General features: G+C 44.6%; 1 protein-coding gene across 10 annotated transcripts; it reads left to right on the forward strand.

Annotated features, from left to right (window-relative positions):
* The first annotated feature begins 1,916 nt into the window (after positions 1-1,916).
* Ppie (peptidylprolyl isomerase E) lies at positions 1,917-15,356 on the forward strand. Of its 10 annotated transcripts, none has more exons than XM_013142550.3 (10): positions 1,917-1,999; positions 2,993-3,091; positions 4,503-4,594; positions 5,273-5,299; positions 6,433-6,514; positions 7,027-7,127; positions 8,778-8,901; positions 11,231-11,416; positions 14,698-14,840; positions 14,992-15,356. In XM_013142550.3, exons 1-10 carry the CDS (start codon positions 1,969-1,971, stop codon positions 15,058-15,060), a joined length of 954 nt encoding a protein of 317 aa, XP_012998004.1. In that variant the 5' UTR covers positions 1,917-1,968; the 3' UTR covers positions 15,061-15,356. The 10 variants fall into 10 exon arrangements, with proteins under 10 accessions (XP_012998004.1, XP_003462317.1, XP_063092228.1 ...); XM_003462269.5 differs by having other exon boundaries at positions 4,551-4,594; XM_063236158.1 differs by having other exon boundaries at positions 1,923-1,999; positions 2,993-3,101.
* The last annotated feature ends 561 nt before the right edge of the window (positions 15,357-15,917 follow it).

Consider the following 15,917-nt stretch of genomic DNA (forward strand, 5'->3'; position numbering starts at 1 on the left):
TGTGAGTAAATTGCCTGACTTCACTGGGTGTCATGCATAAAATAGGGTGTTAATCTGTACCTGAAAAAGTTTCGTTGGTGCTGGACACAGACTAAATATCTATGGATGTTGGGGATATAGCTCAGTGGCACAGCACCTGCCTAACAAGCACAAGGTCTTGAGTTCGATTCACAGTACCCCCATCCCCGCAAATGTCTGTGGAAATACCTCCCAAGCATAAGGCCTGACACTGAATGTCCTGAATAGTTCATTTCACTTCCCCTTTCTGATTGTGCTGCATTTTTATAAATGTACGTGGGAACCTAGATAAGTTCTACATTAGCACGGCTCCCTCTACATGGACTACATTTGATCAGAAGCTGCTGCCTTTCTCCCCTTCCCCTAGCATGTGGAGTGGTACCATTCAGGTGTCAAATTGTTACAGAGACCTAGCCTTACCATCATCCAGGACCCTTTCCTTAGTACTAATCCACTGCTTTGCCCCGTTCCCAAGCACCCCAGCCTGTGGCCCTCAGCCTGTGGCCCTTGTCCATTTCCATGCTGGCTACCATGCTGCCTGGAGCAGAAGCAGATCTGAGTGAGTGTCCCACAAGCTTTCACGGGAAGAGGGGCCAGAAACTGGTGCCCAGGGTCCATTTCTCACTTAAGATTTGCCTTGGCTTTTTATCAACTGGCCTGCCCACAGGAGAACATTTGCTCTTGCATCCAAATAATGTTTGAACCTGGCTAGAAAGATCATGGGAACTCCATGCTTGTGAATGCTGCGGAGGTCCCCAAGTCTTTCCACTCCAACCTGAGCTGCTTCTCAGACCCTATAGCTTTGGCTTTCAGTTTGGAAGGCAGAGGGTGACAGTCAAGCGAAAAGCTGCCTTTGTGCCTTACCTGTCATTTGAAGTTAGTAAGGAGAAAGGAGAGCATGTAAATTATAAAGGGCAAACAACAGTTTCCCACTGTGTGGGGTTTTTTTTTCCTGATGCCAATCAATTCTGCAGTTCTGTGACACAAATTGGATGCCCAACTATTCAATTCAACTTAATTCTGAGCTAATGCAGACCCTGTTGCTTAAGGGCTTAGCCCACAAGAGATTTCAGGTTCTCCGCTTCCTTGTCTTTTATTCCCTGAGTGTGCATTAGCTGCCTCTTGAACTCTTTTCCCTGCTTCCTTCACTCTCTATCCCCTTTTTCCTTCATGTTTCATTTTAATATCACTTCAGGGAAGTCTTCATACCCTGCTCTATCTAAAATAGATGACCACATTATTTTCCACCTGTTATGTCAGTCTGCATTTATGCACTATATGGTTTGCCCAATGGTTAGCAAATTCTTTTTTTTTTTGTAACTGGAATCAAACTCACGACCTTGTGCTTGCCAGGGAGGCGTTATGCCGCTGAGCTAAATCCAGCCCCCATAAATTTTTTTCTAAAGGGTCCCATGATGAATATCATGGGCTTTGCAGGCCATAGGTGGCCTATCCTTGTAGCATGAAGTAGTCATGGACCATAGTACTTAAAGGAATGTGAATGGCTGTGTTCCAATAAAACTTTAGGTCACGGTATCTTAATTTCAAATAATTTCATGTATTAAGTGTTATTGTTTTTATCTCCCCTCCCCCATTATTTCACAAGGTACAAACGATTCTTAGCTCCTAGGTTGTTAAAAAATAGGCGGCGGGTGGCCTAGGTGAGTCATAGGTTAGTTGCAGTTGATCGTTTGTTGATAATATTCCTGCTGTTTAGGCCACGGTTTAACTCCCACAGCACCGCCGGCACTGGGAGGGCCAGGTTCACACCTGTCTTCGCGCACAAAGCACTCTCACCGCGGGGGATGCTGAAAGGACACAGCACTGCGGAACACCAAAGCGGGAGTGGGCGGGTCTGAGGCAATTTGATGGGGGCGGGGACTGTAGGGGGCGAGGCAGGGAGAGGGGCGGGTCTAACGCCAGCTTCCGGCGGAAGCGCGCTGGAGCAAGATGGCCACTACGAAGCGCGTGCTGTACGTGGGTGAGCAAGCGCGGGGAGCTAGGCGGAGTCTTGGCGAATGGATCCCTAGTGGGGGAGCGGTACTCGGGGAGGGACGAGTCCCTGGATGGGTGGGTGGCGAGCAGCAGTCAAGGCCGGGTCTGTGGCAGTACTGCTTTGGTTCATGACAGAAGCTCGAAACAGCGGGTCCTTCCGGCTTCATTCCTAGTCCGCTAAGGGCCTTCAGAAATTGTAGAGGAATATAGATTTCCAAACCCTCACGCCCATTCATTTATATACATTCAGTGCAGCAGTGGCTCAACTCCTGCCCTAGAGGAAGGAGTACCCATATTGGCCAGTGGGAATAAAGTCAGTATCACAATTCGGTAAGCGCTGTGGTGGGGACGGACGAGGATAACGGGCATAGATGCGGAAGGAAATGACCTATCCATCAGGAGAGGCGACAACAACCTTTGCGGATGCGGTGATGCTAGATTTGATAAGATAGCCAGGGAGCCACGTAGAGACAAAGCTATTTATTGCCGCAAGAGCAGAAACCCAAAGATGTTGAAACGTCTGACACTGACCCAGGGAAATGGGAAATTAGAGGGACAAAGTGAAAGATACAGGACAGGTAAACAAGGCTTTGTACACAACACAGGAAGGTTGTGTACATGGTTAAGGAGTTTACACTTTGTCCTGGGGACAGTGAGAAACCTGTGAAAGAGTTTAAGCAGAAATGATAGGCCCAAATTTGCATTTTCCCAAGAGCTCTCTGATTTGCTTTGTGGAGCTGACAGGGAAGATGGAGGCAGTAGTTATGAAACTATTGCAGGAATCCTGAAAATGAAAGTGTGAAAGAAGAATAAAGAAATTAGCTTCATATGTGTGAGTGGGCAGTAGATGAGAGATGTCTGTGTGACCAAAGGACTAGATGAAAAGACCCTTTCCCTTGGGCTACATGCTAATTGGCTGCAAAGACTTCTGCAAAATTATTGAGGATGGTGGTTCAGAAAGCTCTTAACTTGTTTGCAGGAGGGCTGGCAGAAGAGGTGGATGACAAAGTTCTACATGCTGCTTTTATTCCTTTTGGAGACATCACAGATATTCAGATTCCTCTGGATTATGAAACAGGTGAATTTTGGTGTGTGTCTTGTTCAGATCTCACCTACCTAAGGAAAACACTTACTAAAAAAATTAAAATCACATTACAGTTCTGAATATATATGGCTCAGGCTGGGAGCATCTCATTGGGAGAGTATACTTGCCAAGCACAAGCAAAGCCCTGGGTGTAATCCTCAGTACAATAAATATAAGTGCATTTTAAATATGATTGGTATATAGGAACAGAAGGTGGACTGGGGATTTAGCTCAGCGGCAAAAGTGCCTGTCTTGCGAGTGCGAGGTCATGAGTTCGATCCCGGTACCAAAAAAAAGAAAGAACCGAAGGTGCTTCTCTAGGTGCTTCTCATGACTGATCTTGATGCTGAAAGACTTTTTTTTTTTTTTTTTTTTTTTTTGGTACTGGGAATCAAACTCAAAACTTCACGTTTGCTAGGTAGGTGGTGTGCCGCTGAGCTATGTCCCTGGCTACTGAAAGACTAGTCTCAGGCTGTGTGGTGGTGGACTGTAAACTGCAGTCTCCATTTTTCTGGATTTGAAATTTGTCAATTTTTTCAGTGGACAAATAGGAATGAACTGCATTGAGGTCTGAGTGTTCTTTCAAACTATTTGTTGGGTTCCTCATCACACCTGTACCTTTCTTGGCAGCTGTGCTAACAAATGGGGCAGCAGGAAAGCCTGGTCCTGCATTGAGGCTTTGGCTTCTATGTACTTGGAAGGCTGTCCTTCAGCTGGCATCAGTTTTCTATTATATCTTTATTGTAATTTTTAAGTAAGAGTTTTAGGCCTAGCTCTGTCATTGTCAACCTTGCAGGTGATCATTAGCAGTCATTAAACTCTCTGGGCCTAGGGAATCTTTATTTGCAAAAAACAATAAAGTTATGTTAGCTTTCCCAGGGCCTTTCTAGTCTCTGAATACTGTCATTGAATTAACACTGTCATGTTTGGCCTTTCTAGTTAGATCAACATTTGCCTAAAATCTGAATATCTTACATGGTTTTACAATTTATGGATCATGTCCAGTGGATGCTCAAATTGTGGTGTGGATGAGTAATTGATATGTGAAAATGACTTCACTTTTCTAGTTATCTTGCATGCCAAGATTAAGGCTTAAGTTTGGCTGTACTAGAATTAAATGCCAATTTTAAAGAGTAAAAACATAGTGTACTAGTTATGTCCATTAATTAAGTTTATTATTGCTTAAGAGGAATCAAGGAATGAGATTCCATTTTAAGGGTTGAGGATTTAGCTCATTGGCACAGGGCATGCCTGGCAAGCATGAAGTCCTGAATTTGATTCCTGGTACCAAAAAAAAAAAAAAAAGATTCCTTCTTAAATAGCAACTGAATAGAATTTCTAGTATCTGAATGACATATAGTTGACTTCACTTTCTTTGTGACCATTCTCTTTCTTCTCATTGCAGCGCACCTGGTAATTATTTGGGGTTTTGTTTGTTTGTTTGTTTTTTCAGAAAAGCACCGAGGATTTGCTTTTGTTGAATTTGAGTTGGCAGAGGTGAGAAAATTCTGTGCTATCTCTATATAGTCTGGTTTATGTTTATCATTATTAACTGTAAAGGAAGCTGTCATGTTTTTAGCTAAATTTTCTGGGCCTTAGATTGATGCTTCCAGAGAGATCAAAAGTGCTGGGTTTTTTTTGTTTTTTTTGTTTTTTTTTTTCATTTTTTTGTGTTTCTCTTTTTGAGGCAGGGTTTCACTATATAGTTTAGCTGGTCTTGAATATATAGCCTATGCTGACCTCAAATTTGCAGTGGTCCTCCTGGCTCAGCCTCCTGAATGCTGGGATTATAGGTGTGTGACTCAGAAGTGCTGATTGGAGAAAGCTTCTGTGGTTTAATCAGACTGTGGACTGTGAATAATAAATGTCACAAACCTTTTGTCAGGCCTTGCCCTGTGTGTTCTGCACAGCTTTCCTGTAGCCCTGTTCATTGAGCATTTTTGGCCTGACATTCTTTGTGTCTTCAGCTGAATAGCACGCTGTAGCCCTACCAGTTTAAAAGTCAGCTCAGAAGTGGACTTTGTTAGACACACATACAGTGTAGGCAAGAAGTACAGGCGTGACTTTTTCCTGTTTGATTCTTTGTTACTGTGTGTGTGTGTGTGTGTGTTTGTATGTGTTTAGGCACACAAAAAACGTTCAGCTACAAGCCTAAACATATACCTTGTCTTGCAGGATGCAGCAGCAGCTATTGACAACATGGTATGACTGGAAATCTCATTCTAACTGAAATTGCTTTTGGTGGTACAAAGGTTTTTGTTTGTATATTGGTTTTCTTAAAATAGAATGTCAGGTTGTGTAAGGTAGTAAAAATTCTGTACTGTGAAAATATTCACTGTCAATTGAGTACTTATAAAATTATTCTTTATTCATACCTCTTTCCCCATTTAACAATAATGTAAGTTCTAATAATCAATGTTGGGCTATTTCGTATTGGCTTCCTGATGTCTAAGATAATAAATTACAAACACAATGTAGATTGATTGAACTGAAACTGCTTATTTTGCAAAAGAGGCAGAATTTCATCAAGTGTTCAACTAGTTAATAACTGAGAAGAGAAACTCAAGGATAATGACAGGGTATGCTGCTGATGTAAGTGATTCAAATAACCTGGGAGAGTCCTTAAAAAATGATGGTGCTCTTCAGTATTTGTGCCCTCCTTGAGCTCCTTACATGCAATTTTCATGTCAGAATCAAAATGCATACTGTTGGTAGAATTTTGTTGGGAAAAATACTTCAAACTAAGAAGTGCTTGTTACATGTTTGTATTATCAAGCAATGCATAGTTCATCCTGAATAATAACTTTAAGAAACTTACATTTTTATTACGTCTAGTTGTATCACAAAGTCATAGTCAAAAAGAAAAATTCTCTTTTTCCCTTTTGCTATGAAATTTTCCTTACTGCCTTAAGTGGATTTATATTAAGTGACCTTTCTCGGTGCAAATTATCTTTGGATAATGAAGTTTTCCTTTATTCCCTGTTCTGTGTTATCCATTCACCAACTATATTCATTAGCTGTTAGAGACAGATTATTTTTCACCATTATAAATCTGATCTGGGCTTTTGAAGAACTTGAGTTTTAAGAAAATGCATTTATCCTTGTCCCATTGCCCAGAGCTCAGAGCTCCTTTTGGTAGTACAAACCTTTGCTGGTATTGCAGAAGGATGTGTTTGACAGTTCCACCCTCCCATGATAGGTCCTTTATGTTGAGGATGTAACTTGCTGTTAGGTGTTCAGACTCAAAGAAGGAGAAATCATGAACATGTTTTAGAAATAACTGACTTTTAAAAAATCTGGTAGAGTTTAAGTAGCTGGAGTATCGTTTTTTTCAGAATGAATCTGAGCTCTTTGGACGGACAATTCGTGTCAATTTGGCTAAACCAATGAGAATTAAAGAGGGCTCTTCTAGACCAGGTGAGCAGGAGCAACTCACAGATCCCTACTCTGTCCTCCAGTTATGGCTTAGTTGTGTTTTATCCCCATTTACTAGGAAGTTGTTGCTAAATGCTACTTTATAGCAGTCAGTGGCAAAGAGTGTATATCATCTTGATGTGTAATTGTTTCTTTTATGAGAGAAATCTTTCCTGGCCCTTTGTCTTCCTAGTTTTCTCAGAACTCTTATTTCAAGAGTGCCCCATTAGGGTCTGGAACCAGCAAAGATATTATTTCAAGAGTGCCCCATTAGGGTCTGGAGTCAGCAAAGGCGTATCTTTGCCTTTAGTATTTTTTTAAATTTAATTCTTTTAAGAGCTGGAGCTCAGGGGATTTTTCCCAGTGGGAATTTTCCTTGCCCTTGGGAGCTCTCCAGAAGGACTCCTTTGGCTGAAAGGGTGACATAAATTTTCCATCTCACTGACCAAAGTAGCTACTTGACACAGGCCCAGTTGTTCGACTTTCTTGACATGAGTTTGATTCTTTCCTTTCAGTTTGGTCAGACGATGACTGGCTAAAGAAGTTTTCTGGGAAGACTCTTGAAGAGAATAAAGAGGAAGAAGGGACAGAAACTCCCAAAGCAGAAACCCAGGAGGTGAGATTAGCACTTTTAAAAAAAATTTTATCTATCGATCTATTTATTTTGTCTTTTTGAAACAGGGTCTCACTATGTAGTTCAGGCTAGTCTTGAGCTCACTTTGTAGACTGGTCTCAAAATTGCAACAATTCTCCTGCTTTAGTCTTCTGAGTGTTAGGATTATAGGCATGTGCCATCATCACACCAGCTTTTTTGTTTATTTTTTGTTTTTGTTTGAGACAGGGTCTTGCTACATAGTAGGCTGGGCTTGAACTCACTGTGTGGTTCAGGCAGATCTTGAACTCGTTGTGTTGCCCATGCTGGCCTGGAACTTACAGTGATCTTGCCTCAGCCTCCAGAGTGCTGGGATTACAGGCATGCACCATTATACCTGGCCTCCCAAAAGGTGAGGAAGAAGGCTCTTGCTTCCAGAGGAACTGACACTTTGCATAGGGAACATCTTCTTAAAGTTTTTATGGAAATTGCAAATATGTACTATAGAAATACAGAAGCTAGATACTGACTGTGGCACTTTGGTGAAGGCAGTGTTAAGTGAATAAAAGGGAGACCCCTTATCTGTGTCTGTGCCGCAGATTTGCAGCACCATCTGAAATGAGGGAGTCCAAGGTACTCCTTACACTGCCTGGCAGCTGCTCCTGCACTGAGGAGTCTGGTGCCAGACAGTCGCCTGTGTCTGCCCTGTCACAGGGGAGACACAGAGTAGTGGACCCTCCCCTCAGCCAGAGTGGGATCAAGCTTCTCCCCACTAGGAGAGCCCTTCCTGGCACTTCCCTGGTTCCCAGCACACCTTCCAGACCAGTGCTTCTTGGGCTTTCCCTCCTCTACATCCTTGTGAGCTTCATCAGCCTTCTGTGCTTCATCTTTGGCTTGCAACAGTTCTCTCTTCTTGCAACTTTTGTCTTCGCCAGTAGTCATTCTCTGAGCGTGCAGTACCTCCTATGCTGTTGACTTTTGTGGCCTGTGTTTCTAGTGCTAAGCTTTAGATATTTCATCCCGCAGGTTCTCACAGGTGCCTTAAAGTTGCCTAGAATGGACCTCCTTCCCTTTCTCTACTCCCATCTTCTGTGTTCTCACTCTTGGTTAATTTGCCACTATTTTCCCAAGCCAGAAATTTAGATGTACAGCAGAATGCTTGAAGTGTCCCTCACAGTCAGTGGAATCCCAGTAGGTCATCCTCAGCCTTCTTTTAAGTTAAGGCCAGATAGCCAGGTGTCTGACCAACTTGGAGCCCAAAGCAGTGTGCCAACCTCCACCATCCTCTGAGCTCTTAGGCCTGAACAGGACAGCTCCCCCTGCTTTCGTGTGCCGGCCTATGATAGTGCAGGCTGGGATTGGAGGGAGGAGCTGACAGGACCCAAGTGGGTCCACTAAGGAGTGCACCGTGTGGGCTCACGCTGGGGGTCGAGGATGGGTGATGTCCTGTGAGTGGACTGCAGGGTGGGGAGAGTGAGTGGCCATGTCTCAGAACAGACTGAGTGCAGTGGGCTCCCCCTCGCACAGCCCCATCGAGGCCTGGTACCTTCCCTTCAGCACATTTGCCCAGCCTTCCCACTGGTATTGTGTTCTGGGTGTGTGCAGAACAATATTTGCACTCCTGCTTGGGGAGTCAGAGAGTGATCTCTAACTAACAGTTTCCTCTGCACCTAGGGAGAGCCCCCTGCAAAAAAGGCCCGGTCAAATCCTCAGGTGTACATGGACATCAAGATTGGGAACAAGCCAGCCGGCCGCATCCAGATGCTCCTGCGTTCTGATGTTGTGCCCATGACAGCGGGTGAGCAGGGCCCTGTTGCGGTCAGGGTGGTGAGTGGGTAACTAACCAGTGGCTTCCTGGGGTTCTTGTTGCCTCAGTTCTAATGCCCCTGACAGAGTCAGTTTCAAAAGTTTGTTTTAATAAAAACAGTGGTTCTCCTACAGTGAATGTGATCGTTATATGTGGCAGACATGTACAAAACAAAAAAAACCCCAGCCGTCCTCCGACTCTGTCTCTGAACCCTGCCCATTTCAACACGACTTGTTATTCCTTGGAGACAGCTGAGTTCAGATATTCTCCAGTTCTTTTGGTTTTTACTTCGTATGAGTAGATGTTTTGTATTTGTAGTATTTTGATTTGTTTGTTTGTTTCATTTTAGACATTATCTTTTGACTTTCTGTTTCAGGAATTCACTTTCCCCCCACCATACGGGAATTAAACAGGAACTCACTAAAAGTTGCCCAAGTGGCACTCACATGTGTCATCTTTCTGCCACTGCATCCGCCTAAGGAATTAGTTTTTTAAAATCCCTTGTAGTACCCACTTCCCTGGATTCGTACTGCCTTCTTGATTCTCTCCCAGACTGAAGGCTCTGCATCCAGCCATTTGCCATCTTAGTGAGGAGACAGGAGATTCAGTCTATAAACTTCCACTTCCCTTTGTATGATGGTACCTCAGCCTCCTCTGTGTTTAGGGTGTTCTGATCCAGAGTCCTGCTTTCAGCCACCAGCCAGTGGGCCTCCACTGTATTCCAGGGCAGAGGAGGAGCAGCCTTGACCCGCAGGACCAAGGAAAGCCTCTTAGAAGTCCACTGCTCTTTTAAACACGGGTCACCCCGACTTGCTGTTTCAGAATTACCATCAGGTTTACATCTGAGTGTTTGGAATATAAACTGACTTGTTTGTTGGGTTTTACTAGCTTGAGATTCAGCTTTCTCAGATCTGTAAAGTCAGTAATAACTTGTGTATTTGTTATCTAGCTTTCAAATTTTTCTGTTGTTGTTGTCTCCCCCACTCCCCATTTTTGTTTGTTTGTTTTATGCTACTGGGACTCAAACTCATTGGCACTCTGCTATGGAGCTACAACCCTAGCCTTTTTTTATTTTGAGACAGTCTTGCTAAGTTGTCCAGGCAGAAATTGAACCTATAGTTCTCTTGCCTCACCCTGCCAAAGTGCTGGGGTTATAGGCATGCACTGCCACACCTAACTTTCCCCTTCTCCTTATTTATTTTGATTGCACTCACCATTTTTAAATGTGTCATTACCCTCATTCCCACCAACAACGTGTGGAGTTTCCCAATTTCTCCATCTTTTTCAGCACTTGGGAAGTGGTTATCTCATTGTGGTCTTGATTTCCACTTCCCTAGTGATTCATAGCTGTTGAGCATCTTTTTGGGAATTTATTGCCTACTTGTGTATCTTCTTCAACTCTTTGGTCCATTTATTAACTGTATTGGTATATTTTTGTTTTTTTGGTTCTTGTTTCAGACACAATCTTCCTTTGTAGTCTAGATCAGCCTCAACTCAGTAAAGAGCCCAAGGCTGGCCTCAAACTTGTGATCCTCCTGCCTCAGCCTCCCAAGTGCTGGAATTACAGTCATGCACCACCATGTCCAGCTTTGTTGTTGAATTATAGTGGTTTAGTATATACATCTGGAGATTAAACCCTTATCGAATATAGATGCACATATTTTCTCCCATTCTGTGGTTTGCTTTTCACTGTATTGATTAGAGTCCTCCTTTGCATAGAAGTTTTTAATTTTGATGAAATGTATTTTTCCTTTGTTACCTATGCTTTGGAGTCATAGTTAAACTACCATCACCAAATCCCAAGCCATGAAGATTTTCGAACTCAGTGATCCTGGGGTTATAGGCATGCGTCGCCACACCCAGCCTATGCTGAACTCTTCATTTTTTTCTTGTCATTTTTCCCTAGACAATACAATATACCAGCTACTCATGTAGCATTTTCATTGTATGAGGTACTGTAAGTTATCTAGAAGTTATTTCAGATATAAAGAGAGTACTCTATGAAGGCACACAGCTGTAATCCCACCACGCAGGAGGCTGAGGTAGGAAGATTGTCCCAAGTTCGAGGCCAGCCTGGGCTACAGAATGAATTCAAGGCCTGCCTGAAGTACATATGCATATGTGTATGTATGTGTGCATAGATTATAAGGGACTTTTGAGTATGAGTATCCCCAGAGTTTGTTATCTCCAAAGGGTCCTAGAATCAATCCCATGTGAATACCAAAGGATGAACATTTAAACATTAAAGAGAACATTTTAGAGTGTTTATTTGTCTGGTTTTCTCTTCTAACCTCAGCACTTTGTCCTTTCTCAACCCCAGAGAATTTCCGCTGCCTGTGTACCCACGAAAAGGGCTATGGCTTCAAGGGAAGCAGCTTCCACCGCATCATCCCCCAGTTCATGTGCCAGGGTGGGGATTTCACAAACCACAATGGCACCGGGGGCAAGTCCATCTACGGGAAGAAGTTTGATGATGAAAATTTTATCCTCAAACACACAGGACCAGGTAGAAGGTGTGGGGAGTGGGGACAAGTGAGGCCAGGCTGGGCTGGGGGAGAGCTGTGGTTCTGGCTGTGAGGCAGGAGCCTAGGGAAGACTGGGATGACCTCACTTGCTCACCTTCTGCATTGTCTGTTTCCAACCATGTCACACTTCTGCTAGCCTAGCTTCGACTCTGGGATGTGCCATTGTGAGCTGTCTCTTGTGCCCTGAACCCCTTTGTTTCTCCCCCACCTTGTCAGACTTGCCTAGTAAAATCTCAGTGATTGGTCCTCCTGCAACTAGAGGAAAACACAGAATTGTCCTGCATGATCCATATGAACTTTACGGCTGCAGTTCCAAGCAGCTCTCCCTTGCTGATGCTCAGTCCCATCAGAGATGACAGTTCCATCCCTGCCTTCATTGCCGAGGCCTCTTGAGCACCCTCCGGTTTTGCCTGGTGTCTCACCACCCACCTTTCCCCACATCCATATGTTCTGACTATCCCCCAGGCACAAAGGCCAGCTGCTGTGCTGTGGACTCTATCCCATCCCCTCCCCTACTTAGGAACTTGGCTAATGTTTTCCTCTGCCTCTATAATCTGCTTGCCCTGCTGTACCAAATCATTCCATCAGCTTATAATCAGTACCTATATTGGATTTAATTTATTTTGTTCAGGCTTTTTTCAGACAGGTTTCAATATATAGTTCAGGCTGGCCTTGAACTCATGGCAAGCCTCCTGCCTCAGCTTCCCGAGTGCTGGGATTACAGACATATACCACCATACCTGGCAGTACCAGTCTTTTTAAAAAGCATCCTTGAGAGCTTGGTGGAGAATACCAGCAAAAAAGGTATAAAGGCAGCAAGTTTAAGGCCAGCCTGGGCAAGTTAGTGAGGTTTTGCCTCAAAATAAAAATGTTTGGGCCCCTCTAGGTTTAATCCCTAGTACCATACAAAATAAAAACAAACAACCTTCCCTCAAAGGGACTGGTAAAAACGTATAGCCAGCTGTGGTGGTACATCTTTGTAATTCCAGTACTTGGGAGGCTGAGACAGAACAGTTACCATGATTTCAAGGGCAGCCTGGAATACATAGTGAGACGCTGTCTCAAAACAAATTTTTTTCTTTTTGTCTTTTTCCTTTTTATCGGTACCAGGGATCGAACTCACGACTGCCTGCATGCAAGGCAGGCGCTTATGCCGCTAAGGCATCCTTGGACTTATATCCCCCCATAGCTATCACCCATATTTCTGATCTCCTTTTATTTTTTCCCCCTTTTTATTTTTTTAATGCAGTACTAAGGACCAAGCCCAGCGCCTACAACATCCTAGGCAACATCCTTTATTTTATGATTGAACTACATTCTCACCCCTTTTTACTTTGAGACGGAGGCTTGCAAAATTGGCTACTCTGGTCTCAAACATGTAGTCCTTCTGTCTCAGCCTCCTGCATAGGATTACAACCGTGTGCCACTGTGTCTGCCATTGGTCTACTTTAGTAAAACCTGAAAAAGTTTAGACTGCCAGGCATGATGCCACATGCTTGTAATTCCAGCACTCAGGCTAAGACAGGAGGATCGTTGCAAATTTGAGGCCAGCCTGGGTTACTAATGCATTCAAGGCCAGCCTGAACTGCAGAGCGAGACCTTGTCTCTGAATACAAAACAGAACAAACAATTTAGACTACACTTGAAAAGTGTAGAGTCATTGTCTTCATTCTCTAAACCTTTTTAGCCAGGCTTCTAATCCTGCCTCATGTTGCAACCACTCTTTATCAAAGATGCCAACTGCTTCCATCTTGCCAGCAGCCTGTTGTTGGTCCTCATCTTACTCCACCTGCCAACAGCAATTTGTACCATTACCCTCTGCTCCTTGCAGCTTTCTTCACTTTGCTGGCAGGACTCCTCCCTTTTCTGGTTTCCTGTTACTTAATTGGCAGCTTTTTCTGACTTTGCCATCTCCCGTTTCCTGACCTCTGAAAATTAAAGTGGCTCCAAGCTCAGCCTTTTTTCTCCATAGGACTCTGCTCCCTACTCCTTTTTCTGGTAGTTTGTACTACCCTTCTTTACTGTGCTGAGTGGAAAAGCATAGATGCTATGGCTTACCTGCCCTAGACATTTTAGAAATTGATACTGTTCTTCAGCTACTAGGAAAGAACATGAAAGTTAGTAATAGAAAGAATGTTTCTGGATGTAAATGTGCAAGTACAGCCATGCCAGGAGATAAGCAGGTGTTACTCAGCTGCATGTACCTGCCCTCAGCTGCATCAGTTAAAAATGCAGACAGGTGTCAGTCAGCTGCTGAGATGTGAGGTGACAAGAGCTTGTAAAGTGAGAGAGAAGGCTGAGATTCCAAGTGGATGAGACATTTTCTGTTGATTTATATAGTAGTTGTATTCCTAGAAGATTCTATAGGAAATAAAAACCCTCAAAAACATTGGGATTAGACCTTAGTACGGGTATTTATGAACACATTTTTACTTTGACCAGTACTAGCAGGTTCCTCATTGTCAGGACATTGGGGAATATGTGGCAGTTGGTGCTTTGCTCACTAAATGCCAGTAGCACTAAACTCTCAGTGTGTCTGACAATCAAAAACACATTCAGTGTCTAAACAGCCCTGGGGAGTGACCAACCCCACTTGGTCACTGCACTAAAGAACCATATTCAGTCCCTGGGCTTTCACTAAGATCTACATTGACTTTGTCCACATTTGAGTCTCCTGGATCCCTGTCTTCTGAGCTCCTGTCCTGCTGTCCTCCCCTGGTCTTCACTGGGTATCCCACGGGCCCCTCAAACGTCACAGGGCCAAAACAGCTCTTACTCCTCTCTCCACACTCTTCCTCCTCCTCTTCCCTGTTTTGACACTACTGATACCAATGTCCATTTGCATGCTGATCAGAAACTTAGGGCTCACCCTTGACTCCTCTCTTCTGCCACCCATACAGCACAACTGTCCCTTCACATCACCTTGTGGGTCAGCAGCGTGACACGCACGGTCCTTTAATGACCCTTTTCCACTGATTGAACTTTACTCCAGTAAAGTTTTCTCATCAGTGTCACAGAGCTTAATGGGCCTAATTATACTTAAGAATTGTTAAATTAACGCGTGAAAAGACAGACTGGTATAAATGATTAAAACAGCCCACTACTCTGTTTCACTGATGGACAGACACGGTGTGGGCGCACCCACAGGTCTGTGCCCCGGGTGAGGCTGTGGTGGAAGGGCTATGTGCACACAGGCTGTCTCACGCCTGCCTGTAGGGCTGGGGGATGGGGTAGAGGGAGCTGACAGGTCATTGTCTCCCAGGCCTCCTCTCCATGGCCAACTCTGGCCCAAATACCAACGGCTCCCAGTTCTTCCTGACCTGTGACAAGACGGACTGGCTGGATGGCAAGCACGTGGTGTTTGGAGAGGTCACCGAAGGTCTGGATGTCTTGCGGCAGATTGAAGTAGGTGGCGGGGAACAGGTCCCCTTCCCAGGCCCTGGACCCCAGCCCAGTGGGAAGATGGGCCAGGGGCAGGGGGGTTTCCCCGGCCTCTTTATCTCCTCCACACACACACTCCCCTGACTCAGCCTCCTCTCCTGTTTCTCCCACAAAGGCCCAGGGCAGCAAGGACGGGAAACCAAAGCAGAAGGTGATCATCGCCGACTGTGGGGAGTACATGTGAGGCTGTGTCACTCACTCCCTCTCGAGCTCGTCCTGTGTGCCCAGGAAGGAGCTGCCCGCTCAGCAGACACCGAGGGCGTCCTGTGTGAGCAGGCAGCACTGCGTCCTAGCTCCTCCTCGGGGCCAGCTTGGAGCAGCTCCTCCACAGCACGGCCTGGGCTTATTCTGGGCTCCTGCCAGGTGCAGCCTGCCTGTGCAGCCAGGGCAGCTGAGTGTGTCCATGGGCTTTCCCAGATCTGCCCTGGCCCACCTGGGGCTCCTGGACACTTTCTTTGCTAAAATAAATCCTGATTCTAATATTGCTGCCTCCAGAGAGTTCCTGGGAGCTGCCAGAGATAGCATCTGTGGCTAAGCTGTACCCCTGAGACAGGCTGGCAAGTGAGTAGGGCACAGTTCCTTCCCACAGTTTTTGTTTCCTCTGTGGGCAACAGCTGCCCCTTAGGGGGCAGTGATACATCTTTATGCCTGATGCCTTGTGAGGCATTGCAGGGGCAGTGACAATCAAAGATGGTACAGAAGTTCTTGTTTTCCGCTCCCTCGCCTCTGGTGAGAAGCCACTGCCAGTCTTGTTCCTAGTGAATATGCTCAGCCTCAGTCATATGTTTACTTTTATAGGTTTTGTAAATGATATTTTATAGCTCAAAAGTGCTTTCTGTGTGCAGATACTATGTCAGGAGACAAATTAGCAAAATACATGCCCTAATCCAGCCACTGCCTATTTTTGCAAATACAAAGCCCTGAGGGAGGAACGAGGACAGACTACTTGGTGAAAATGGAATTGTACAACACAGTTCAAGTCAGGAGAAACTAAAGAGCTATGTTTTCAAAAACTTAAGAAATTTTCACTAATAAAGTAAA

The sequence above is a fragment of the Cavia porcellus genome, unplaced genomic scaffold, assembly GCF_034190915.1.
Source record: "Cavia porcellus strain 051 isolate PalLab524CR breed Dunkin Hartley unplaced genomic scaffold, mCavPor4.1 scaffold_25, whole genome shotgun sequence".
NCBI classification, from domain to species: Eukaryota; Metazoa; Chordata; class Mammalia; order Rodentia; family Caviidae; genus Cavia; species Cavia porcellus.

Bases quoted from the DNA above. Each gene is read 5' to 3' on its own strand.
- Ppie (XM_013142550.3), top strand. From the start codon at position 1,969: ATGGCCACTACGAAGCGCGTGCTGTACGTGG. The intron at 6,515-7,026 runs GTGAGCAGGAGC...CTTTCCTTTCAG, and splicing joins AGAGGGCTCTTCTAGACCAG to TTTGGTCAGACGATGACTGG. The intron at 8,902-11,230 runs GTGAGCAGGGCC...TCTCAACCCCAG, and splicing joins TGTTGTGCCCATGACAGCGG to AGAATTTCCGCTGCCTGTGT.